Raw genomic sequence first — 25796 nt, 5'->3', positions numbered from 1 at the left:
TTGGTATTTGTTTTGGGGTGGGGAAGGGACAAAGAGGGGGAGGAGGAATTCTTTAAGAGTTCAATATTGTTACACTGTTCCTTCATACTAAAAAGACAAAACTGTATGCACACAACTAACAAATACACAAAGCACACCTTGATCGATTGTGAACTACAGATCAAAACACTTTTTAAGTCACTGTTCTGCAATTTAAAAGTTTTCTCCACACGCTACACATGGTGAGACTGAGCAGCAGTTAACTACTCAATCTCCAACACAGAGCATTTAGTAACTCCTGTCTGTTTGTAGAACAGGCTTAGAGAATAAGGTGAAGGTCTGCTTTGTACTCATTAGCATTCTGAATCTTAAATAAGCTAAGGAAGCCAAGTAAGCTATTGTGAAAACACAGCAGTGTGGTTTCACACAGAATCGTGTTCTGCAAACAACAGTGTTCAGGTACTTCCACTGGAATTAATATATGAAATTAACTGAAAGATGTACCAATAAATTAAGAGCAGTTGATCTGATCACTTAGGAGGATGAAATTACCATCTTCATTTCAGTGGCACAATGTTAAGAGTACTGTTTGTGGTGGGAGTTAAAAAAATACCTGGTATGTAATTGCTCTGTGGTTCAATTCCAGCTGGAAAGTTAGTGTTTTCAGGAATGGAATGGGTATAGTCATCAAGAGGTGGAAGCTCCGTTAGAATCTCAGTGTGCCGTGGCACTAGTACAGGAGGCAAGACTGGAAAAGCAAAATTCAAATCATTAGTAAGACCCTCAAAATACATACTTCTGTGAGCTAAAAGAGGAAAAAAAATATCTAAATAAACTAACAATTTCTTAGTATGCTTTGAAATTTTCTGACTCTCAGTACTGTTAATATTGCAATTGTACTAGAAGAATCAGGTTTCTGAGGTATCTCTTGAGCAAGACTATTCCACATGAGCAAAGATAAGTCATCTCTGCTCTCCTTTTCAGTGTGGACTGCACTTAGCCAGCTGGGAACTGCTACCAGTACTGAAGTGTTTATCAGGGATATTCAACACATTTGTAAAGATTTTTCAGTATCTTTACTAATAAAAACTACCAGGGGATGGTATTCTCAAAACCTGTATCTCTAAGAATCTTGTACATTTGGCAAGAGAAAGCACCATCTTTCTCTATTTTTCATTTAAAACATTATGCCGAACAACTATGTACAGATGCTGCTATAGAAAGTGAGAAGCAGTCTTCCTACCTGGTGTCTCCACTCTCTGGTAGTGGTATGGGTTTACACATACTTCATCCTTTTTAAGATTAAAAGCATATTCACAGTTTTCAATTGCTTTAAGTTCATGGTGACTGTGAAGATCTGGCCAGCGCCACAAACGACAGTAAATAACATGTGGTAATCCTTTACGATGAGATACCTGTAGACGGCCATCGAGAGATCTATAAGGGAAAGATGTTGAGAAGTATTTACAGACTGCATGCTGTCTCTTAATCGCTCAAACAACAGTGTACACACATAGGATGGGTAGTTTATTTATTTTCACAATTCAGTGGATCAACACTGCAAGTGACATTTATAGTCTTGTTAAAAGGCTTTAAATGTGATAAAAATGGTGGTATCAAGCAGTGTCTTAACTTATTTTTGAGCTGCTCACATTTTTGCCAGTGAATTTAGAGTTCATTAAAAGCCACTTTACCTCCAACCAAGTATTTAGGGCTTCATATACTTTTTTTATAAATGCAGAAGACAGTTGTTAAAAAAAAAAAAAAAAAAAAAAAAAAAATCACAGACTTAATAGTCCCTTCCGCTGCTAAACCTCAAGGCTTTGCTGTGGCATGGATGCTTTATGGCTTTAAGCATAAGAATTCCCACAGGACTGCAAATAAGCCTATAAGCAGTCAGCTGCCCAAGCGATCCACATGGCAGTATAACTGTAATGCAAAAAGCATGAATGCACATCTTGTAAGGGCTGTACAGTTTATCTTCTTCACTTCATCTGCCTTGCTACCAGCTGAAAATGTTTTGCTAGTTTTAAGACAGACTGCATATGCTTACACAAATGCAGATGTTTATGATTGTTATGGGATGGGAGACAAACCTCAATACACAAATCAAGTAATATGACATGAAAAAATAAAGACCCTGATTAGAATTTGCCCACCATTAACTACTGAAGAATTTGCAAACAATTCTTTAGTAGCTCGTATCTGAGCCAATTAGCAAGATTTAACCGAAAGCTTGTGGCATACAAAGCAGTTTAAACACTTTGTAAGATTAGGTCTAAAGAATGAAGTTTTCCAACTTTGTTAATATAAATACCAAATCACATTAGAGCTTGAATTTAACGAGTCTTCCCATTCTTTCAATAGCACTGGAGTGATAAAGGAGTATTCCAGAATTAGAGTTTCATTGGTCAAAACATCAGCTGAGAACACTCGGATTTCTACACTGGCAAGCAAATATTTTAAAATGCTGTACCATGAGAGGCCTAGGAAGCATTTTAGTCTATTTTACAGCTAAAGCATCCCATTACAGACCCTCCAAAGCCAATCCCTCCCACAAGATTTCTATGATGCGAGAGAGGGCAGAATATTCACCTGGTTTGTTCAGAGAAGCTGTAAAGGCCTGTTGTATCCCACTGATCTATCGTGTTTGGTGTACTCAGTCCCCAAATTTCAGAGCAAGTGCTGTGCATAAATTGAAAACAAAAACAAAAAATTGATATGAATATGGAACATGGTTATTCAAAACACCATGATGTCAAACATGAAAAAATGTACAGAATACTTCCTTTCACATAGAAGATAGAGCATTGTTAGACTTGCATTTAAACTGACATCTCATGCTATATTTTCTATATGAAGGAGGCTATCAAAATGGAACACGTGATTCAAGGTAAATGATAATGTTTTTAAAAGGTGAACAAGTTCTCTGGTTTTAAGTAGTCAATACAGTTGTAATGTTCCTTAAAACAGGCAAAACTTCCTCAGCCTAGCTCTTAACAAGATTCAATTTTAAAAGGGTAGTTTCTGGGTTGGGTTTTTTGTTTTTGTTTGTTTTTAAACATAACCTTCCCTAAGACTGCAAACAAAGGCCATATGTATCTGAAACCAAACATCACAATCTAGCTTTCAAGTACCACCACTTAAGCATTAATCTCATTCTCCATGCACATACTAATTTGCTGCTTTTCCCAAAACAGAAAAATCAGACTCTGAAGAAAAGCACATTGCTGCTGCTATTTCTCACTGCTCTCCTTGATTAAAGAATTAAATATTCTTTTCCACTGTACACAAAACACAATGTTTAACACAGTTTTACAGTATAGTATGTTAAGACTTAACTACAGAGTAACAAAACTTTAACTGCTAAATCAAGCAGGAAGAGAGACAACTAATTCTTTACCAAACTGGTTCAATTACAGGATCACAACAGTAGCAAAAAAGGAACCTTCCATCATAAACACATACTAAACGCAGCAGCAGATTTAAGCATAGTAATAAAACAGCATGGGCTTGTAAACGGGCAGCGGACTTTCAGAAGCACAAATCAAGCTCAGCTCTATCACATACTTGCTCTGTGACCACTGAAAACTGACAGTTTATTTTATCTAAGTCACAACTAGACTTTGCACCACAAAGATGAAGAGAATTTGGTTCACAAGCAACTTACATCTCCACTTCCTAATTACAAAACCTGAAGTTTGACTGGCTGCTACATTATCTTTGAAATTCATAGCCTCTGAAAAGTTGCAACAGAAATAAAAGAATCCAAGTTCACCAAACTCCTGGTTTTAAACATAGGTGGTGTGAATTACATTTAAACTACTAAGCTTAGCTGATACACTCACAAGTTTCGATAGTGTTTAAGGGAAGAGAATTGAGGTAGGTATTTTTATTTCTCCTTCCTAAGACTAAATTCATTAGTGTTACAAAAGAGCAGACACAGCGCTGTATTTAAAACCACTTTCAGAGCTGATAACCACCTCAATTCCTGGGTGACTTTAATAAAACTTGTGGGCTACTGATGAAGGGAACAAACAGTTCTTGTCCCCTTCTTGCCTGTCCCACACATCTCATTTCTAACGCATCCCAGGAAGGCCTAACTGTTCATGCAATTGAGCAGCAACCCAAATCAGTAAACTATCTACCTGACCACAGAACATATGTGACTGAGAATTTGTTTTGAGAGTTACTTTTCAGCCAGATCAGTTGTTCTGTTCACTGTGGAGCTACATAAGCACTACAGAGGAGCGAGAGTGTAACTTTGGGCAGCAGCCTGCACTTACCACAAATAAAAATGTTCAATAAAATATGGCCTTTGACATTTTATTGATTATGGACAGCAGTGAAATCCTGCACTAGACTTTTTGTCTAGTAGAGAGCAGCAGAGCGTCACACACAAAGACCTGTTCTCTGATATACATCCAGCTCTTCAAAAGAGCCAACTGTCCTGCACAAGTTACATCCATCTGAGACACAGGCAGCATCACAGCTCTCCAGAAAGAGTGGGTTGGTGAGGGACACTGATCATCACTGCATCAGTAGAGCCTGCAACCTCTCTTTTGCATATTCCTAAGATGCCTTCAGGTCAGTGGGTTGACAGAAGCTATGCAAGGATTGAAATAGTTGCCCTGAAGACACACGGGCAGCCTGTGGGACACCAGGGAGCATCTCTGCACTGTACTGTGTCCTTAAATATACACCACTACTGCTGGTAAGACAGATCATCAGGCACATTAAATTAGAAGAACAATCAGCAGACACAAAGCCTGCTGCATATTAATTGACACAGTCAGCTCTGACAGCTTACTACCTGTGAGCAATGGATCCTTTATACAAAGCAGTCCTCCAAAGCTGATGCTGTCACAGAGATAACACGTTCCCAAAACTGTGGGGTACATCACTGACGTAAGCATGCCATGCCATGCATTTGCTTCACAAGACTTTTCAGACAGCACATACAGAAGTAAAATTTCACAGCCCTTGACATAACACAATGAACAAGAACAGTATTTTATATTGTTAACCTCTTCTCTCTATAAATATTCAAACTACCAAAGCTGACAGCATATTCCATAACCTATGGAAATACAAACAGCACTGTGAAATGACTGTGTGATGGAGCCATAGCTTCCAATGAAACTCAGGACACCATGGAGGGAGGCCAGGCCAGGAGGTACAGAAAAAGAGGTTAGTTAGAGCAAAACTGCTCCTATACTCAGCAGCTTACATGATACACTGTCTTCCAGGATGTATGTCTGCTTAGAGCTGCAATGAATGTCAATGTTTTACTGGCTGATCTACACTAGGACTATACTCCAACAATCCACAATCAAACACTGAAGAGCCTGCAGGAAATCATCCTGTATGATCAATAAAATCAGCTCAAGACAGCTTTTACTGTTCGCTGAAAGAAACATCTGAGGAAACAAAGTGGTCTTCTCACTCTTCTGCTCACATAAAAGATCCACAGCCTAAAAGATGCAAAGCTGTCCCTCCCCAGCACCCACGTCACCCATACAGTAAACTAAGGCTCTTAATGTTCACACACATGCACACTGAATCAGAATGAAATTCCTCACAACCATGAAAAGCATACTTCATACACAGCACTTCCATGAAAGGCCACAGTATGTTCATTCATACGCAAGCAATAGCCTGAGAGAGGGCAGACATGCCTACTTATCCCAGAAAGGCGGTGGTTGAAAGAAGGTGACTGCATGTTTAAACCACTAAAACTGTCTAAAAGGGAGATGAGAGGTACAGACTTTTCAGTAGCACCAAATTAGTGCCTCAAAATAAACAGGAGGCATTCTCTCCTCAACCTACCTTTCTTGAAGTGTCCTGAACCCCTTGTGATGTGGAGAGTCCTTCTATGCTTTAGTCCATGAAGTATTTAGAAGAACCAAGGACTAACATCTGTACTCATAAATTAAGTCTCATCTGAAAACATTCCCAGCCCCGGAACATGATCGCTAGAAAGCAGCTAGAACATTTTCCAGCAGCGGGCCGTGCCAATTACTGTTCTCCCACACAACTCCCAGGTCTGCGAGTTGAACACCATCAGGACCACTTGCACTGGGCAGTTCAGAGGCAGCCACCCTGCCCTGGTAGCTAAGAGTTTAAGAGTATGGATGAGGCAGTAAGAAGCCAGTTGGTCACATTCAGTTTATTAGGAGGGAGGCAGTCAAGACATATCACTATTTCACCTTTAGTAAGCAAGCTGCCCTCAAACCAAAGTCTAGAAGCACACTTCGGGACTTCATGTTTTACCAAACAAGGGCTTTTGCTTTTGAACTTGCTGTATACTGTAGCACTGGTAAGCCATCATCGTTTCCAAAATATAAATTGGCTCCTGCATCCAAGATGTACTTCAATTTTTCCTGTGTAGGCAGTATTTAAATATACTCCAAAATACAAGCTTAAAGCTAATATACTACCTCCCATCAGAATGGATACTTTCATTCCAAGGAGTATTTTCATTGCTGTTCTCAAAACAATTCATCTGTTGGCAGAAACGAGGTCAACTATACAAAAGCTAGTATTTTTATCTTTTCAACACTAGCTTAGATTAACAACTCACCATGTTCTACGGCCTCTAGTACTCCCAGAGGAAGCTTGTTTGAATACTAGATTGCTGGTTTTGCAGACCCCACAAAATCACTGAATTTATTATAAGGGAGTTAAGGGATACAAAGCACCAAATTGGTTTGGTCTCCCAGGTGTTTTGAAGTTCTAACAAAAGAAAACTATTTCCTAGAGAAAGGAGAAATGATCAAAGGATATTTGCAATGAATAACAAGTACTCTTTGGGATCCAGGAATTTTTAGGGAAAAGTCAAAGTCTAGCAGCTTAACCAGATGTCTGCTACACACTAAACCTGGGACAACTCAGTCCCACAATTCCTATCTCAGGATTGGCCAGAGGTCTGACCCTTTCTTTACCACATCAGTCAGATTATTACTGGGTGGAATAGAAGGTACTTCCATCAGAGCCTTTCCCTAAGTGGAAAGGGTTGCAACAGTTGACATTTCAACCTGACTTTTCATCTGCTTATAAGGAGCAGCATCTCAGATGATACTGTACAATTCTTGCAAGAAGAATCTTTCATGTGGCTATCAGCATGCAACAGCACACAGTATGCCTTCACTTCTTCCATTTCATCATTTCCTTTAACAGGAAAATCTGAGTTCCAAAAAAACCCTACTCTGGGCAAGAAATTACCTAAACAGCAAAGAGCTACAGCAATGCTTCACAATTTTGAGATGAAGTGCCAAAACTGCTTTTCTTAAGTAAGACAGAAAATACTGACACACACAAGAAGAATGTGGACACAGGAAAAACCTAAATATCAAAGATAACCAGAAAATATTTGTGTTGCCTCGTCTATGCATCACAGATGATGTTTTCATCAGCACCAACAGTGTAAACTATCTTAGTGGAATAATAGTATCTGTAAGTCTACTACAAAACCGGACTATCAGGTCCCAGTTCAAGTACAGATGAATTATTGATCTGTCCATGAAGAATGAATACAGACAAGCTTGGTTTGTGCCACAGTCATGATTGCTTGTTTTAACATATTCTATCCCTATTGGAGTAATCAAAGTCCATAGCAAAACCTGTAACAACCAGATATATACTACATGGGATGAAACAGTTTAAAGTAACAAGCTATAGTCACATTCAAGAATCCAAAAACACAGATGGACATCATCTCATCTGGAACACACTGCCCAAAAATAGATTCTTGTATTTGCAATATGATTAGGTGGTAAAGGATGCTGACCCATTAAGTGAAAAAAGGAACAGGATAAGGCTGAATGGGTAAAATTACCATTGTCAACCAGCATATTAATGTTCGTCTGTGACAGTACTACCTCACCTTAGTGAATACAGGAAGCCATTTGCACACTGGCTTGCAGTGGCAATAATTCTGAATTAGAAACTTCAGTAGTTGAGAGATGCAGCTACACAGAAAAATCCACAATCCCCTTACTGATGTCCAGGTGCCAACTAATAAAGACACCTTAGGCTGGTACACAACTTAGGCTGCCTAGTTAGGTTCTGCTTCTCAGCACAATTAAAAGCCAGATGTATTGATTTGTAGATCCAAGCAAGTATGTGCAAGTACTCTCCAGTCACAACCACAGCATCAAACAAGCTGGTGCCTATGCATGGTGCTGTACTGCACACACTCCAAGACATCCCTGTACTTTCCCCAAGTACATTTGCAAAATGGAAGATACAACCAGGAATACAGGTGGTAGGTCTCTATCAGTAACACTCAGTTTTACAGAGATGCTGTTTTATTTGAGGCTATAGTTCAAAAGAACCCGAAGCCAGCAGAGTTTTAAAAAGTACCCTGTAAGTGCACCAAAACTGTCACACACATGCTTAGGCTGGTATCTGTATACTACAGGTTGTTGCTGCTATGAATTTATTACCAGTTTTTCCTGAGAGACAGAATGAACAAAGCAACTATCCTAGCACTAACACTATCTACAGTATTGGCAATGCTGTATCCTCTAGGTACTTTTTGTATTAAATGAAGTGCTTGCAACAAGTACGACATCAGATGAAAGTAGGCAGAACCACTTCAAAGATATTTACATATGAAGGAGCAGAAACTCTATACATAAGTTGCTATATATTGTCACAATTCATACATAACTGCAATTCCACTTTTTTTCTTCAAAGTCTTGCAAAGTGGAACAGCTCTAGAGGAGCTAAAAGGCAGAGTTCAGTTGACAGCCTCCTCTTTAACTGAAGAGGTAACACTAGAAAGATGACAAATAAAACCTGAAATGCAAATAGTATCACACTAGTCAAAGCCCATATTATACAGGAATCATTTTAGAATGGTTTAGGACATTTAACTTTGGACATTTGTGAAGGATTACACTGAACCCCTAACATTTTCCCTGAATCTTTCAGAATCTGCAAGTCCATGTTCAAGGCAATCCTCTCTATTTGTCTTTCTCCTTCATGAGCCTTTCCTCCACTGAATCTGTCTGCCCCTAGATTTTCTGAGGCATTTGTAGAGCTGGAGCTGTGACTGAAATGAAAAATAATTTCAGTAAACTGCGATAGTACCCCATTTTTCTCTTTTAAAGTGGAAAATGAGAGTGAAAGTGAAGTTTTCAAATTCTAGAATTTTCATGCAGAGTCCTCCCTACACATGTGAGTCCAACATTTGTTTTCACTCACAGACTAAACAAGAAAAATGCAATAACAAGAGAAAACATGATCAGGTTTTTACTTGAACCAGAGAAGTAACTTACCACAGGCACACAAACACCTTTATACCAGCCTAACATTTACAGGACTTACCACCTTGACTGGTATTTTGTCAAGAGGACAGAAAAGAGGTGCAGAACTTGCTTCAAGAGCTACACCAAGCTATCCAAAATGGAGTTAGAGCAGTAAGAAATGGTCTCTAGATTTATGGAATCCTTTTCTCATAACAAACGGGCAAATGACATTGCTTTAACATTGCTCATGGCTGCTTCTGTAAAATTTGCATGAGAAACCAGGTGAAAGTCTACAGATTGAAGATCTGTACCTTGAATACCAATTTTTTTTTTTTTTTTTTTTTTTTTTTTTTTCAAATCTTGCTATGTAAGATCTCAGACACAAGACTTCACACTGCAACATACTGAGCAGGAAACCAAGGCAGGAACATTCCTATAGCAACTTAGGCTCTGGTTCATCACTGGTGTAGCTAGATTGAAGTTGCACTCCTGTGAAGACACTGTCCATTACATTCCACTGATACTTTGAGAAAAGGATCAATTAATTGATGGATGAAAGAACAGCATCCTTCCTCTCAGAGCAGTTTTCTTCCTGATGCAAGTAGGGTTCAAGAACAGCTGGGAGGGAGGAAACACACCAAACATTTTAAACTAGCTCGGAGAGGGTCTCAAAGACAACAGTAGTAGGAAAGACTGATTTGAAGGACTGTGGTGAAATACAGATGAAACAAAGTCAGTAATTAAAAAAGTTCAGTGACTTACATACAGTATTGTATTCAGCACAGATGACAGTTCCTACCAAATCTGCCTAATCATGGTTTCCGTAATTCTGGGTTTCAAGTGAATATATGTGTAGCTGCTTTTACATTCTGACTTGACAGTCCATTTTATATACTGGCAATTAGCATTTCTCCCTATTACAACCTAAAATGTACCAGCCAGTAGCAATGCTAATTATAGTACCTGTCTTTGCAAAGAGCACCTCAGCCAGCTGTATAGCCAGTTGTTTTAACAAAAGCTTACTGTAAAATGTAGTCTGGTTGGCTTAAGTGTCTAAACTACTGAAATATATGCTGTTCATGGTTTCTATTCCCCACACTGGAGGTGGCAGGGAAAAGGTTACTTGCACTATGCTTACTTTGAAAACATTAAAGACACCTGCAATAACAATGCAAATGTTAAGTTACTTTCATGAGATATCTACCCTACTCTGAATCTTCCATTATTTTGCATCCCTGCAGAACTGACCAATCTTTTTACTTGCATCTCCATCATCTCATATTACAGTAACAAAATGTCATCTACTCACTTAAATGTATATAACCAGGCATACTCATTCATCAAATGGCATGACTCAAAGCTACAGCACTTCGTTCCTGCTTGTGAATGATGTGAAGTAACACAGAGGTCCTGATCTCATTTTCTTGCAACAGAAAATGTAAAGATTCAGTAATTCAGTATGAAAAAATGATTTTTTTTCCAAGCATCTGCTACAGGGATGAGCTAATATCTTAACCAATGCTGAATAAAAAGCGTTAAGTGTGAATTCTTCTTAAAAATTATTTATGCACATTTGTAGTGGCACTCAAGAGGAGAGGGGCAAGGTTTTAGCATGGAGATCATTCTGTGATAGACACTGGGGTAGAAAAGCAGACCCCTGGGAAAGTTTTGTTAAAGGGTAGTATGAGCAACCAGAGTAAATGGATATTTACATGTTGTAAGTACAGGTGGGCAGTTAGTTTGCTAACAGATTCTCCAGTTCTTCAAAGGAGAAACAGCCTGTCAAATCTAGGAAAATTATGTTACATAATGTCTAAAAGAGCCTTGACTGCAGAAGAGAAAAGTCTTACAGAACTGAAAGCACAGGTTTCTCCCTCAACACAAGTTCAACAGTAGTAAAAACTGGCAACTGGGGCACTCAGCTCCCACAATTGTAAGTGCTTCCCTAAGTGTCTCTAGCCCCTTTAGATTTACTTTTATTTAAGCAACTGGTCTTATATACATAACAAGAAGATTGGTACATTCATTTTTCTCTCTCCCTCTGAATCCAAAAGCATACCTTTTTTCTTCAAGAATATGCAACAGAGAAAGATTACTTGCTCAAAACTAACTGCACCTTTTCCCCCTGCCTTCCTCCTCCCCACATACCACATTCAAGACATACTACATCCAAGAAATAAATGTTTATGTATGTGCATATTTAGTGGAATATAAACCAGGAACCATTACACAACTTCTCATAATCAGAACCCTTTTACGAATAAAGTTTACATAGAATTTTATACAGTATATTCAAAATCATTACATCAAATACAAAACGCAGCATCTGAACTGAGGAAAATGACTTAAGTAACCTGTCTTATAAATGGATATATGCTAAAAAATTAACACATCAAAATAGCCAGAAAAGCAGGAGACACAGGATGCAATTAACCTCTCTAACACTGTGGGAAATGAAAAAAGTCATTGAACAACTCCCATTTACTTCAGCTTAAGCTTTAGGGATGTCCACAAGGGACGCAAAAGGGGAATGTAAAGTACAAAAGATACTCTGTTACAGACGAACACCTGAGCTGCTCACTGCTCATTTCAGTGTGACTAGCTAGTTTCTTCCAGTTTTGCAGAATGCCAGGCCAACAAGTCATCTTGATAACAGCATATGCTTCTGTTGCCTTTTCTAAAGGCACACTTCTTCCTGGTCACATGTGCAAAAAACTGCCTACAAAGGCAAAAATACAATATAAGATATTCTTTCCTTCTTCCAAATCCTCACATGGTAGCCCAGGGCTGTCAGACAAAATAAAGCAGCCAACAACGATCAGTGTTATCTTTATTTTTCTCTCCATGCTAGGAAATACTGGAAGGATAGCACCTCAGAGTTCAAGCGCAATTTTTCCAGGATGCCATGGAAACCATGCAGAAGTAAAATATTTATTTCTTTTCTTGTTGTCCATATGGTCTGTTCAGATGCAGATCCTGTCAAGGAGTCTTTACTCTCTGTTCAAAGTCAAGTGGAGAGCAGCCTGCAAACTTGTGAGCTTCTAAATGGCAAGGTCAAGCAGCACAGAGATGGTGTTCAGGACCAAGAAATAAAAGGGATGCAATACAGCTCAGCCTCACTCAAGAATGAGCAGGGAGCTGGCCACAAGGTTTATGCTCGGAGACTGAAGACAAGGAGCACGCAAAAAGCAACCTATGGAAATCATGAGCTAACAGCTTTGCTGGGAAACTTGCCCTACAGTTCCCTATTCTGAACATAACACGACAGCTTTCAGCAGCTGCAAATTGTATCTCAAACTCTGAAGCAGTCTTACTTGAGATAAGATCAACCACAATACAGATTTACTCCCCCCAATCACATGTACAAAAAAAAAAAAATCCATCAAAATCAGTAACTTCTAGATGTCCTGCATGCAGTGAGGATGACAAGTGTGCAACAACATTCACAATGGCAGCTCCCCAGAGTCTAATGAGGCAAGGATAAAAAACCCACAACCACCCAACAACAACAAAGAAAAAAGTATTATTACATAGACCCACAAGATCTGAAGATGTGGATGTCTGTACTTTAAGATGGCATTCTTGAAATGATTACTTGGAATTTCACCACTGCTTGTATCTGTTACGCTATTATATCTAATAATGGTTTTCTGATTGCTGTATTATTTTGCGGTTTCTCACAGTATCTTTAGAAATATAAATACAGCACTTCAACTGGGAAGGAAGTTTGAAACTCTCTTAGCTGAAAGTACTGTGTCCATTACATGTCTGAGCAAATTAATGTTGAAGATAAGGTAGTGGTATTTCACCTGTGAACACCACACCAGAAAAATTCTTCTGACTGACAGACAAAAGCTTTCCAAAGAAAACAAGACCACCACCCCTGAAAGAAATAAGGGATTATAACTCTATTATCAGAGTGAAAGAAGCATAACCAGGAACATACACTCCAAAAACATCCATCTAGGAACAGAATCAGAGCTCTGTGTAGCTAGTGAGATGTTGCACCACATCATGTAGCACACAGCTATGAAGCAAGTATGTTCAGCAACTCCGCCTAGCTGAGAAATCACCATCTGCCCTCCACTCTCATTATTCCATGCCTATAAAAAGTTGATCAAGCAATTCCTTTCTAATATTTAAAATACCACTAAAATGCTCCAACTAAAGAGACAGATGAGTAGCATGGTCTTCCAGACCAGGAGCAGTGTCAAGATGTTACATACCTTTCTTTTACTTAGAAGTTACATAAGGAACGAAGAACCTAACAGATTAATCTCATTTCACACCACATGTGGTTAGTATTTTTCTTCTGTTTTGTATTAGTAAACAGTATCATGCAGTGGGTTAAGATGACACCAGTGCAGTTTCACAGATTAATGCTCTGTATCCTCTTTAACAGACCTAAACAGGATCAGAAGTATAAAGGACGAAGTATCTTTACAGGAAGGCACATCCATCACCATACTGGCTGACCTACCCACAACAAATTGGTTTGTTAACAGCAGACAGCCATCTCGCAAAAGATCATACTTTCAGAACACATAAACAAAGCTTGGCATATACATTTCAGGACTAGCACCAGACAGACATTTAAAAATGACCTTTATCTCAAGTTCTCTAACCACTATTAGTCATAGTAGGTGCAGTGAAAGCCTTTCCCACAAGCTAACAGGTACAGCTATCAAGGGCTAAGCCAAATAATTTTTCTCAAGTAGTCCGTCATCCTCCAAGTGAGTGAGCGGCTGATGCTACCGCATGAGTGGGCTGTTTCTCAACTGATGGACAGCTGAAAAAAGATGTGACATTTTGATTAACCTTCTCAAACTAGTGGGTATTTGGGGTAGTGAGGGGGAGGGATTAGCTCTGCAAGACTTACCTTGTCCATGTTCCCTGAAAATATGATAACTTGGCAAAAAAATTACTCTTGGAACAACAGTTACAGGATCTTTTAATACCTTGTTTCAAACTGAAGCTGCCTTTGCACAGCTTACCCTGTGAACTACACATCCAGCCTGAGAAACCCTGGAAGACAAATGAGCACAGGATATATAATGTAGTGTTCAATGCAGGGAAGTCACTACACCCAGAATGACCCCCGTTGCAGCGCATGCCATGTATACCTAGCAGAAAACTGGTGAAACAAAGAATACATTGAACTTGATCCACGTCCAAACAAGAAACTATCTCTAAAGATGAGATATGAAAATTCAAAGAAACCTCAAGTATTATATAACCAAAGCATGCAGTGTTTCCTATAAGATATTTCACATGAAGTTAAGGTTTGAGCCAGAGGAAGCTTCCTCAAACAACGTATTGTGGAAGAGAAGTGAATATACTTGTGACGTGCCTGTTATTGCATTTTGATAAATACTTAAATACAGACAATGATACTGCCATCACTCACAGCAATGCCCATATTTCATGAGAAATATTAAAGAAAATTAACAACTAGCAAGGAAGCCATAAAAAGGCTTGAAGAGTTTCAGTGTCCAAATAAAAAAAAAAAAGGCAGTAATTAATTTTAAAAACAAACTTAGCATGCTTGCTATTATACTACCTTATTTGCGTAGCAGAGGCAAAAATTAAGAAAGCAACTTAACAGCCAAGGTGCCCAACTACAGGCCTCTGCTCTCATGCCCAGAACAGAATACAGGACCCCACATTAGGTACTATTGACAAAATTTGTGTATGCAGGGGAGACCCTTAGAACAAGAAATAAAATCTGTTTTCTGAGCTTCTCCACCTAGAGCTAGACAGAAAGGGGGTGTTAAGATAACACAAGTCCTGAAGTCTTCAGCATCTGGCTCATGATCCACACCCAGAACACGTATCTGAAGATGATGTCCACAGGCACTCTTACATCACATGCAATTGCTTAACAGTTAAAGCACTTTCCCAGGACATCCAACAGTTTCTTTTCCTCACTCCACCTAACAGGAGTCAACCCTGGTCTACCACCATCTGCCCTCTGCTGAGGTGGCAGTTGCCCTGCTCTCTCTGTCCTATTGCAGCCAAAAGATATGAGAGTTTCAAAGGTTTGAGGAACATCAACATTCAAGTAAATGGTTACATGTCTTCTTGCTGCAAGGAGAGGTGCTTAAATCTGTCTTGGAACGTCAGTGGTTATTGGCTAAAACGCTGAAGTGTTCCCACATGATGAACTAACATGCTGACACTGGGCTCCAGTAAAAATGTCTTCCAATCACTGAACAGACTATTCCAGCATTTTTAAAATGGCTGCCAACAATGCAGCTTGAAACAGGCAAGATTGCTTTAGTAGGCTGGTTGTTCTCCTACTAGATTAATCTAATTGAGACACATAGGGGACAGCAAAACATTGATTTTTGGTTACTAATTCTGCTTAGATAAGGCATCAGTCTGCAAGACAGGTACATGGGACACATGCAGAACATCAGGCACTCAAAATTTAGACACAAAGGAACTAAAAAGGTGTTTCCATACTAGCTTTGTGGAATTAATCAAAATGGACACACTTGAATTCTTTCCCCGATAGGGCTATTAAGTTTATATTCAGGTTCCCCTCACTGTAACAGAAGGGGAGATTTATTACAGAAAGACAGTAAGGAACTATCAGGTGACTGGAGGCTGTGCTGCTGTAGGCTTACACAAACACAGCAAGGTTCATAAACCACCTCTGGAAAATGTAGTTCAAGTCCATGAAATTAACATCTGAGTTATCTATTAGAGAGAAAAGACTTTTTCAACCAAACACCCAAGAGTCAAACACCATTTCAAACAACTTCTCATGTCACAAAGCTGCAAGAGTCCACATCAGTAGTTATCTACCTTTCTTCATGTTCAAAATTTCAAAACTACAGCATGAATTGAAAGCATTTCAAATATGAACAGAGGAACCTGACTTGCAGCCTCCCACAAAAAAGGAAGTGAAGACCAGTTCTGGGATGTAACTCACCAATTCAACTAAACTGTAATTTTGAAATTCTGCATTTAAGCAAAAACTCAGAGTTTGCTTCTTTTGCATAGGCTTCTATCTATCCAGGACCTAAGAAAAGTTAACCCAAGCATCCAAAGAAATGGTTAGTTTACCTACAATTACAGGCAAAGGCTCCAAATGAAAGCTTTCAATTCTTGACCTGTTGAAACTCGATTGTATGTTTCTGAATAAAAAGCCACAATTTGGGGGATCTTTTCTGAACAAACTCTGAAGTCAGAATACTGTGTAGCACTTGTCCAAGGGGATTTCCCCAATCTCATTGTTGTACTGCCAATTTTGAAGCCTATGCAGTGAGATGTGAACTTATTCCAGCTCCCAATTGTTCTCTTGTATCCTGCTGGTCTGCTTCAAACAATGCAGTGTGACAGAAGCCAACGAAAGCTGTTCATGATGAGACTACAGCCTTGTGTACAGTAAATTTTAGAAGTTTTCCAGCAATCAGCACTACAACCAAGTCAGAATAAGTGAACAGAAATGAGTAGTAAACAAGACATGGGAAATTACTTTTATTAAATTAGCAGGTGTAGATTACGAGCAGGATTAAATCAGTAGGAAGCCTGGTAACTAGCTATTTGTGTTTAAAGCTGCAGCAGTAAAAGAACTGCAGGATGTTGTTTATCCAATAAATTCTTTCTAGACTAAAGGCCTGTGTTACACATTTGGGAAGTCTTCTTGTAAAATTGCTCTGGTTGTCATAAAACATTCACACTAGTAAAAACAGCACTCAGGTACTTTGTTACAGTACCAAGAAAACTAAATTGGCTGACTTCTACAAAAGAAGAATATAATGAGAAGAGGAATCTTCACCACACTGAATAGCAAGCCTGATATAAAGACATTAATTACCACAGTAAGTCAGGGAATCGTTTAGCACTGACTTGGGCTAAAGCCCCTATTCCTCTATTGAAGGAAAAATAAGGACTATTTATGAGATAATTCAGGGCTTAATAGTGACAATAAAGCACAGTCAACATATTTTTCTTGAGTGACAAACATGTTGTCTTAATGGTAACATGAAGTGTCAAATACAGATATTATTCTTCCTAGTTAGAGCTTTGTACCGGGATCTACTGAACTGTTGAATCACTAAAATAATCAGAAGTAGATATTTTTCATTTGCTTAAAATTCAACAGCCCCAACATCAGTTGTTAACCTGACAAACAATTAATGACATACAAAAATCAAGCAAGCTTTAACACTTATTTTTGTTCTGACTCTTCCTGCTTCTTACCATTAAGGCAATCCTAATGAGGAGCAGTAGTAACTTGAAGATAAAGAACTTTCACAAATTTCAGCAACTCATCACCACAAATTTGCTTTCTACATCACTGATACTCCAATGGGAACAATGCCTTATTAAACTTAAACTCGTTAACCAAACAATACAGCTTATACCAGTGAGGTGAAAAGGTGGAATTATCACACACCTTATGAAAATTAATCTCAATTTACAGACTGAAAAATGACAGCAAAATAGTAACTTGTAAGGTTATCTGGGAAAAATAAGCAGAGCCAAGGCCAGAATCCACATCTCCAATCTTTTATCTAGTGCTCCAGCTTGTATACAATATAGTCCCCAAAATTCAGCGACTTTTTTTCTTGACTTGACAAGCTCCTTTGAGCTATGCATCATTTTGCTATTGGCTAAGTAACTTGCACGTTTATATTTTTATATGTTGACCCACCTCAAATGACATGGCAATACTTTGCGCTTGGCATCCCAACTCTGTAACAAATTATGTCTGTAAGTCACATGGCTTCATGAATTGCACAAGCTTAAAAACTGTCAGGCCTAAGTATCTTTGTTTAATACTCTATGACTCTTTTTTTTTTCAGGATGACATCAGTATTATAACATACTGCAACCGGAACTATGTCTACACTAAAGCTTAACCTCAGTTACGGCAATTCAGTCCTCAACATCAGTCACTGCTGTGCAACAAACTAAGTTAACAGTTATGTTTTAGCATTTTTAATAAAGCCTCACTCAATTACACTTGAACACAATCACTACTTCATTTCAATCAACACTGCATCAGAACGACAGAAAACTGAAGCCTTCAAATTCATCTTCTATGGAAGAACTTAGCTACACTTGAGCAAGGCCCCAACTGCTGTAATATACGGTGTCTGGGCTCTGCCCTACTGATTTACATATATCCTCTGTATGCTGCCATCAGGAATAAGGTCTTGCTGCTAAGTGGTCATTCAATTAGGAAGTGTTGGTAGAGGAAAAATATGCTATTAGAAAAATAAGCATTATCTTATGCTCATATTAATCCTGAATCTTACTCTACAATCAAACACACTGATGCTATGAATCAAATAGGAGAAAGCAAACAAAATTTAACTTCAAATTTCCAATTTAATGTGGAAGTTACGTAGAAGGGGTTAAGGAAAGAAGGAACGACAGTATTTAACTTCTTGGTTTACTCTGCTTCGACCATTCACTGCATTCTGTCATGCCCCCATCCACAATGGTTCCTCTCAACAAGCAGGAGTTCAAGACAGTGGTGACCAGTTTAGAAAACATTTTTAGTAAGAAATTCTCCAAGCACTGTTTTCACAACCAAGCTTCAATAACGCATTTACTTAAAGTCAGCTTCTCCAAACAAGTATCAGAGAAGTTGTATAGCTATCCGAGCTCATTCCGAGTAAGCATTTAAAAAAAAAAATGTCATTCGGGAATACTGATGCAAGACAAGCTGATATTTCCATGCAGTCAGTTTGTCTGAACAGACTTATTTTTCTTACACCAACTCAAAAGAAATAGAGATATTTGTGAGTGACCACCAGTTATCTTATTTTTAAGTTTAGTTAAACTGATTTTTTAAGATACTTTTGTAGTTAAAGGAAATGCATAAGAGTAGTTTTGAAACAGATCAGGTAGTGTCACCAGCACTGTGTTACTGATTGTTAACCTCAGGTTTAGAAATTAAGTTTCATAGACACCTGAAGTCAAACTTGACATGAATTTTTATTTCCCATTATACATCCATGCAGCATCTAAAGGTGTCCTGCAACCTAGACTTTGAACATGTCATCCTACACATATATAATTAAGGTCAGCATCCTTTTGTTTATAACCACACGATCCCGAACATTTAGAAACTAAAATGAGCTGGACCCATTTATCTTTTGGCAGGAGATGGGCTTGGAAAACCAGGTGCCAGCTTCTGCCACCCCAGCTCTGAGAAAAGCTCCAAGGAAATTAGTGCATCTCTCCGGAGCACTCTTGCTCTCTCTCTATACTCTAATCCAGACTGCCCAATACAGCAGTACAGAACATGAAGCAGCTGAAAGCTGTCATCGTAAAATTATTAAAATAAAGTCTCAATGCAGATTAGAAGACACTGCAAAACATCAGAAGAACATCCCTAAAGTTAACTGCTTTGCACTTGCCCCTTTTAGCAACAACAGACAGTTTCTCTTGCAGGACCATCTTTTTACATTTTATGTTCAGGCCATGCAGGTGGCAAGCAGCTGCCAGGCTGTTTTCTAGGCATGAAACTCAGGCTGCACAACACCACTTACTAAGAAGAAGACAGGAAGCTTCATAGCAAGCTGCTGGAGAATACATACTCAAGGGGCCAACTCTGAGATGAAGAGATGTCACAGACAACAGGAAGCCACAGCAAAGTACACCATCGTTCTCTCCTTACTGCCCTGCACAGGCCAGAGCCTGGTGCAGCACACTCAGAAAGCACCAAGGGCTTCCTCCAGTATTTTACAGAGAACGTAGGGACAACATTCAAGTCCCACCACAATTACAGGACTGAGAAGACCAAGGGCAATTTGAACCTCCTACTACACCTTTGCAATGAACACACCCAAAGTCTTCACAGTACCAGCTATTACAAGGAGGATCAGGGGATTTTGATGCTAATCTTGGCCAACACTCCCCAAAATCTCAGCCGTCTCTTGCCATACTTCCAGGAAAGATCTCATTGGCTTTGTTCTAAAGCAATTTTATTGAAATCCCAACAAGAGAAAGGCAGAGGGGGCTCCGCTACATCCTCAATAATCCTGTCATGAGAAAAAGGAGTCAGCTTATCAACAAACGATTTACAATCACACTCTTCCCGTAATCTCAGCAATAAAAATGGTGCTTTAGTGTATTCTGATGTACTGTCTTAAATATCTATACTTATTTTAGAAAGCTTAAGATGTTCAACTATAGTCTTCAAACATTTATAGAACCAATTTACATCTAAGTGAATGCATCCAGACTGAAATACGGCATATGGCTTGAGAACATTTTTTATACACAGCAGTTCTCAATTTGTGAGCTATGATTAAGAATCAATGTCCATCCCCAGCTTGAACAGTGAATTATCCCAACTCTGCTACAAACTAACAGACAGTACCAAGTTCTGTTTCTGCGAAAACAGACTTCACCTCTATCTGGACAGTAATATTATTTTAGGATCTACTGTGTCAGTTCAACTGCCTGCTGTTGTCCTCTTAGCTAACTCACTCATAGCTTAGCAGCAGATGTTGGGAACTCTCCTGAAACAGTTTCCAGAGGAACCTTCCTTGTCCACTCATCCAGTGTAATTGTTGAAATCACCCACGTCATAAGGCTTTAACCTGAGACAGAACAAACAAATTTCTGTATTGCTGCCTTCTGAAGTAACCTATTTTGGGGAAGGATCTTAAAGCTTGAAAAGTATATTCTAGAAGCCACATTAGCTTGACAACTCTGCTCTACTGATGATCAAAAGCATCCTTAAATATAAATTACTGCATGCAGCTGTGTGATCACTTTCCTGACAATATTCCCAAGGAATTAGAAAAATCCATGTGAACTGGTAGCATAGGTTATATTCAAGAAAAACTGTGCCCTTTACATCTAAATTCGAAATTACTTCTCACTCAGTTACATGAAGAAAAAGGCATCAGAATGTCACAATTTTAAAAGATTTGTTTGCTCTCAAACAGCAGGTCAGAGCTAGTTGTCCCATCTTTAAACAGATTTTTTCTTTGACCACTTCTGCTGTTGACTCCTTTGTAGACACTTTGATCAGCACTAATAAGTTCTATATACAGAGGGTCATATTAACTAATAAAAAGAGCCAGACTTCAGAAAACAATTTTAGCATGTCATATGCTATGCCTAGGATGATTATCCATAGCACTAACTCACTGCAGGGAATGAAGAAAGGGTTGCAAGACAAGCAAGAGAAGGAATAACAGTAACAGGAACATTCATAGTATCTTTAGAGACTTCTGACCGTGTCAAATGGTCTTCCCTTCACATGTTTGATGAACTTCCATCAGATTATGCAGTTTTAAGGATCTGAATCCTTGTAGAATACATCAGAAATACAACAGAATTAAGATATATTGGATTTATTTCCTGGACACTGTAAGCAAGTATAAGAAAATGAGTGTCAACAGCTTTAGTCATTTCAACATCAAGAGCAGCCTTTCAGGCTCAGAAGTCACATGGAAAAGAAACTTCTTGATATGTAGTTTTTTTGCTTCACAAAAAAAAAAAAAAAAAAAAAAAAAAAAAAAAATCAAAATCAAACCCCAACCACCCAGAAACTACAGCCTTCAGAAGCAGTCAATATATATTACATTTTTACTTTCTTAAGGAAAAAAATATTAAAAGGATATTCTAAAAGCAATGCTTAAATACAACCTCCACACTATTTACCCAGGAGAATCAGGGTGTGATCGGTTCCATTATAGTAGTTTAAAAAGTTACTAGCCTTCACTATAGGCTGACGTGAAATAGGCAACAGGCATAGCTTTAAAATATTACTACTTCATCCTAACAAGCTCAAAGAAACACCAGTGTTAGTGAAGTTGGTCAGTAAGCAGCTCCTAATTTCAATGCCAACCAATCACTTCACTTGTAGCTGCCTGCTTCGCATTCCCAAAACCATGGAACCCATTGTAGGGTTGTTTCTTTGCCTCTGAATGGTACAAAAATTCAGAATTTATCTTGTATTTGAAGCAGAAGCCAGGTGTTCCAGAAGTCTAATTCTTGAATATAAATTCCACAAATCAGCTACATTCTTCAAAAAAAACAGTCACATTTGAGTCCCTCTTGCTATCTCTCTTGCTTAAGTCAGAACTGGAAGGGTTCAGAAACCAAAGCAAAAATAAGCTTCTGAAAACCAGGAAACATAGCATAGGGATGCTATCTTCATGTTAAGGAAGAAGGACAGAAGGCACATGTAAGACTACATTTTCTACATACATATCGAACTGTGAAGCAAGAAAAAAACATTTTTCAGATAATATCTTCTAAAACTCTAATGGCACAGTAGGCTGGAAAGCAAGGCTTTGATAGGAGTATTAGCCTGCTATCTGCACTGGAAGCAACTGCTGTATTTCACACTTAAGACTCCAAATCACTTTCATGGTACTAGCACCCCAGCAAAGAATCCCTGAATTTGGATTTAAGGAAGTTAGTCTTAAAACCTTACTTCAGCCAGTAATCTGTCAGATCACTCTTCACTGCTTTGCATTCAACGCTGCTTTGCCTTGGTGCTGTAGTTTCCTCTAATATAAAGCAGTGACAAAATCTACCTCTTCATAAACCCAGGATCTCCCATTAAAGCCAAGATTCAAGTGTTAAGTACTGTTCCACGCATAGTATCAAAAGCAAGTTTACATAATAACTGTAATACAGCTACTACTATTAACATCAACAAAAAATTTATCTGTTAAAGAAGAAAGCTTGTTAAGTTATAAATCAGGAAGTTGTCTGATGCTATATCAAACTGTTCTACAGTACTGAGATGAGTACACAAACATCTGGAAAGAGAAAATAGAGGTGTACTGTTATAGATGTATCTTTTAGCTGCTCCCCCTTCCTCCCAACTACAAATAGGCTTTGTCAGGGCATGCATGAAAGCTGTATTCACTATGCAAAGCTAAAATGAAAGCTAGAGATGCTGAGACTGATGGGAGGCATCCATCTATTCTTTATCCTCCTGCATATACTGGGGAAAAAAAAAAAAAAAGGTGCACCTATACACAGTGGTCTTACATGCCTCAGTCCAGCATTGCATCATGTAGATCACACCAGCAGCAGAACAGGGAAACTGCCAGCAAGGAGATGAGATACAGCAGTGCTCTGCAGGTTCAACAATGAGTAAGTGAAAGCACAGTGCAGGATGGAATCTCCTAGGGAAGAGGGAATGGGTTATGACATGCCACAAAGGAGGACTACAGCAGTACCTAGGAAGTACTCCACATAGGCAGGTTACCGCCACTGCCACTCATCCTTCATGTAAGATAAAGCCCCAGTACAGTTGACACATTACCCAAATGCTGGCATGCAAGCAGAGTTTAGCGTGCAATACGGATGTACCCAGTTACAGCTCAGGAAAGACAAAATCAGTTCTGCATTAGTTTTCATGTATGTATGCTCTAGAGGAACGTAAGAAGTCACAAAGGAGTCTAAACTCAATGCTTCCCTTCCCCTACCTTTTTTTAATTTTTAAAAATACAAGAGCTACAACAGACCAGGTCAACATTATCTCACACCTGAGCCAATTAAACTGTTGTTATTAGTTCTGCATTATCCGGCATTTTACAAAAGCTACTGCGTTTTGGTAGGTCTTATTTAAAAGAAGGAAAAAGAAAGCACAAAGCATATCTATACTATCATATCTATACTTTTTTTAAGATGCAAAAAACACACAGCTGATCACAATAAAATACTGGAACACTGAAACTAGTGATTTGTGTTTCCCTACTTTGGATTCCAATACTCTACACTGTCACCACCGAAACAATTTTTAAAATAATTAATATAGACTATCAGTATGCCAGTTGACTATTCACTACATGGTGTGGTTTGTGAGTTAAAGGCTTGGATTTTAGCTATCACTAGTTACAAACTATTTATTTCAACAGAATAATCCATGCTAATAAGGAAGAAACTGCTCCATTCGAAGACTTATATAAGTGGAAGCTCATGATCTGTTTCTTCACTGATCGCTTCTTGTGTCCCATTTGTGTCAAAACTGCAAGGGAGACCATAAAGACAGAATCCTAAATTCTACCATGTTCATTATGTATTTTAGAAAAGTGAATACATGTGCCAACATTTAGTTTCAGGATACACAGGGATTATGCAATTAGAATCCCACTGGCTTGCTGGGAGGATTCAGCAAGATAACTACAAATTACTTAGAGGGCCAGTGTCAGAAGGACCTCTGTACTTATTTAGCCTCTGCTCCAGATTACTGACCCACTTATGAAGAGCTAAGCACCCCTGCTGTGCGATGCCAACACCCACTCCATCTGTTTGCTTCTGCTTTCTCAGAACCTCAGTGTAAGAAGTTGTGTTAATTACCACATGAGCAGCTTTTGCATAGTACACACAGTATCAGCCTCACTTAATATGTAGTCACCTTGACAAACAGCACAAACAGAGCAATCCTAATTGCAGCAGGATTATCATGACATACACTAAGTATATGCAGATTTCTGATGTGGCAATTTAATTCAGCTTTTGTCCAAGCTGCTCTCAGTTTTGAGAATAGCTTGTAGGTGTTTAGTTGCTTTAGATTTCAGTGATGAAAAACTATACTAGAGTTACATACTGTATTAAACTCTCTGGAAATCTCCAAGGGGACCATAAACTTGTTAAACCACAACTGAAACTTCTGTTGAGGGAATAATGCAAACATGACAAACAGAAGCAACCTACACTTGTCAATATCTACACTGAGTTAAACAGTACTAGTAAGTAAAACTAAAGCTAGTTTAAAAAAAACCCACACAAAACCGAGCACAAAAACCTTCCCCAAGCAGAACAATGATTGGAAAGTTTGCCCAGCTGTCACATCAGAACTGCATCTCAGCATCTTAGCACCTCCAACTTCCTGCTGACTCAGAAGAAAAAAAAGTTTCAAATTCAGCATTTTATTATTTATCCCTGCTGATCTGCAGATCTTTAAGACATTCATTAAAGTGGGTCTCAAGCAGCAGTTTCATTAACTTACTAAATCTAAGAACAAGAATCGCCAGAATTCATTACAGTACTGAGTTGACATTTGCTCTTTCTTGGGAACCCAGACTACTGCTGTCAAAGTGAAATAATATCAACAGTCCAAAAGCCAACTATGAAACTCAAGAATTCTGTATAGCACTGCTGGCAACACTCATATCATCTTATCCCTTAATACCAAAGCCATTTCTTAGTTTAATCTTAAATCTTAAATCTTGTAAAATAGCCAACATCACTTGAAGAGCTCTCTAACTTACTCCTAAGGTAGTCAAGAACAGTAAAGCCTAGGTCCAGTCCTTGTTACAGCTGACCGAAGGATAAACAAGAACAGTACATCACAGCCCAGCAAGAACTGCTGGTCACAACTTGGAAGCTCTGTAGAGTATAAGAGCGCTTTGTATTCTGTCTTAAAGAATTATTTACTGTGTCTACTTTACCACAAAAGGTCATGCAAGCAGGAGGACATACTCAAAGTAGACTAGGAAAACAATGATGTATTAGCATGCTGTTTGTACCTAACATCATCTTCAAAATTAAATTTAGACAACTATTCTTCTTATGTAGCAGTATTTACTGCCCCAGTACCTCTGCAGGAGAGCTCTAGTA

General features: G+C 38.6%; 1 protein-coding gene across 6 annotated transcripts in view; it reads right to left on the bottom strand.

Annotated features, from left to right (window-relative positions):
• The window catches only part of SMAD2 (SMAD family member 2), a 51815-nt gene that overhangs the window by 12976 nt on the left and 13043 nt on the right, over positions 1-25796 (bottom strand). For 5 of the 6 annotated variants that reach the window (XM_042804572.1, XM_042804574.1, XM_042804573.1 and 2 more), the window contains 3 exons: positions 2575-2664; positions 1223-1416; positions 593-727 (listed from right to left, as the gene is read on the bottom strand). In XM_042804572.1, the coding sequence (XP_042660506.1) occupies positions 593-727; positions 1223-1416; positions 2575-2664 (419 nt within the window). The remainder of the gene's footprint in view (positions 1-592; positions 728-1222; positions 1417-2574; positions 2665-25796) is intronic. The other variant, XM_033011135.2, reaches the window with a different exon arrangement.

Source organism: Tyto alba, unplaced genomic scaffold (genome assembly GCF_018691265.1).
Source record: "Tyto alba isolate M040663 unplaced genomic scaffold, T.alba_DEE_v4.0 Super-Scaffold_42, whole genome shotgun sequence".
In the NCBI taxonomy this organism is placed as follows: domain Eukaryota; kingdom Metazoa; phylum Chordata; class Aves; order Strigiformes; family Tytonidae; genus Tyto; species Tyto alba.
The sequence above is the reverse complement of the archived record's forward strand: the minus strand, read 5'-3'. Positions and strand labels throughout refer to the sequence as shown.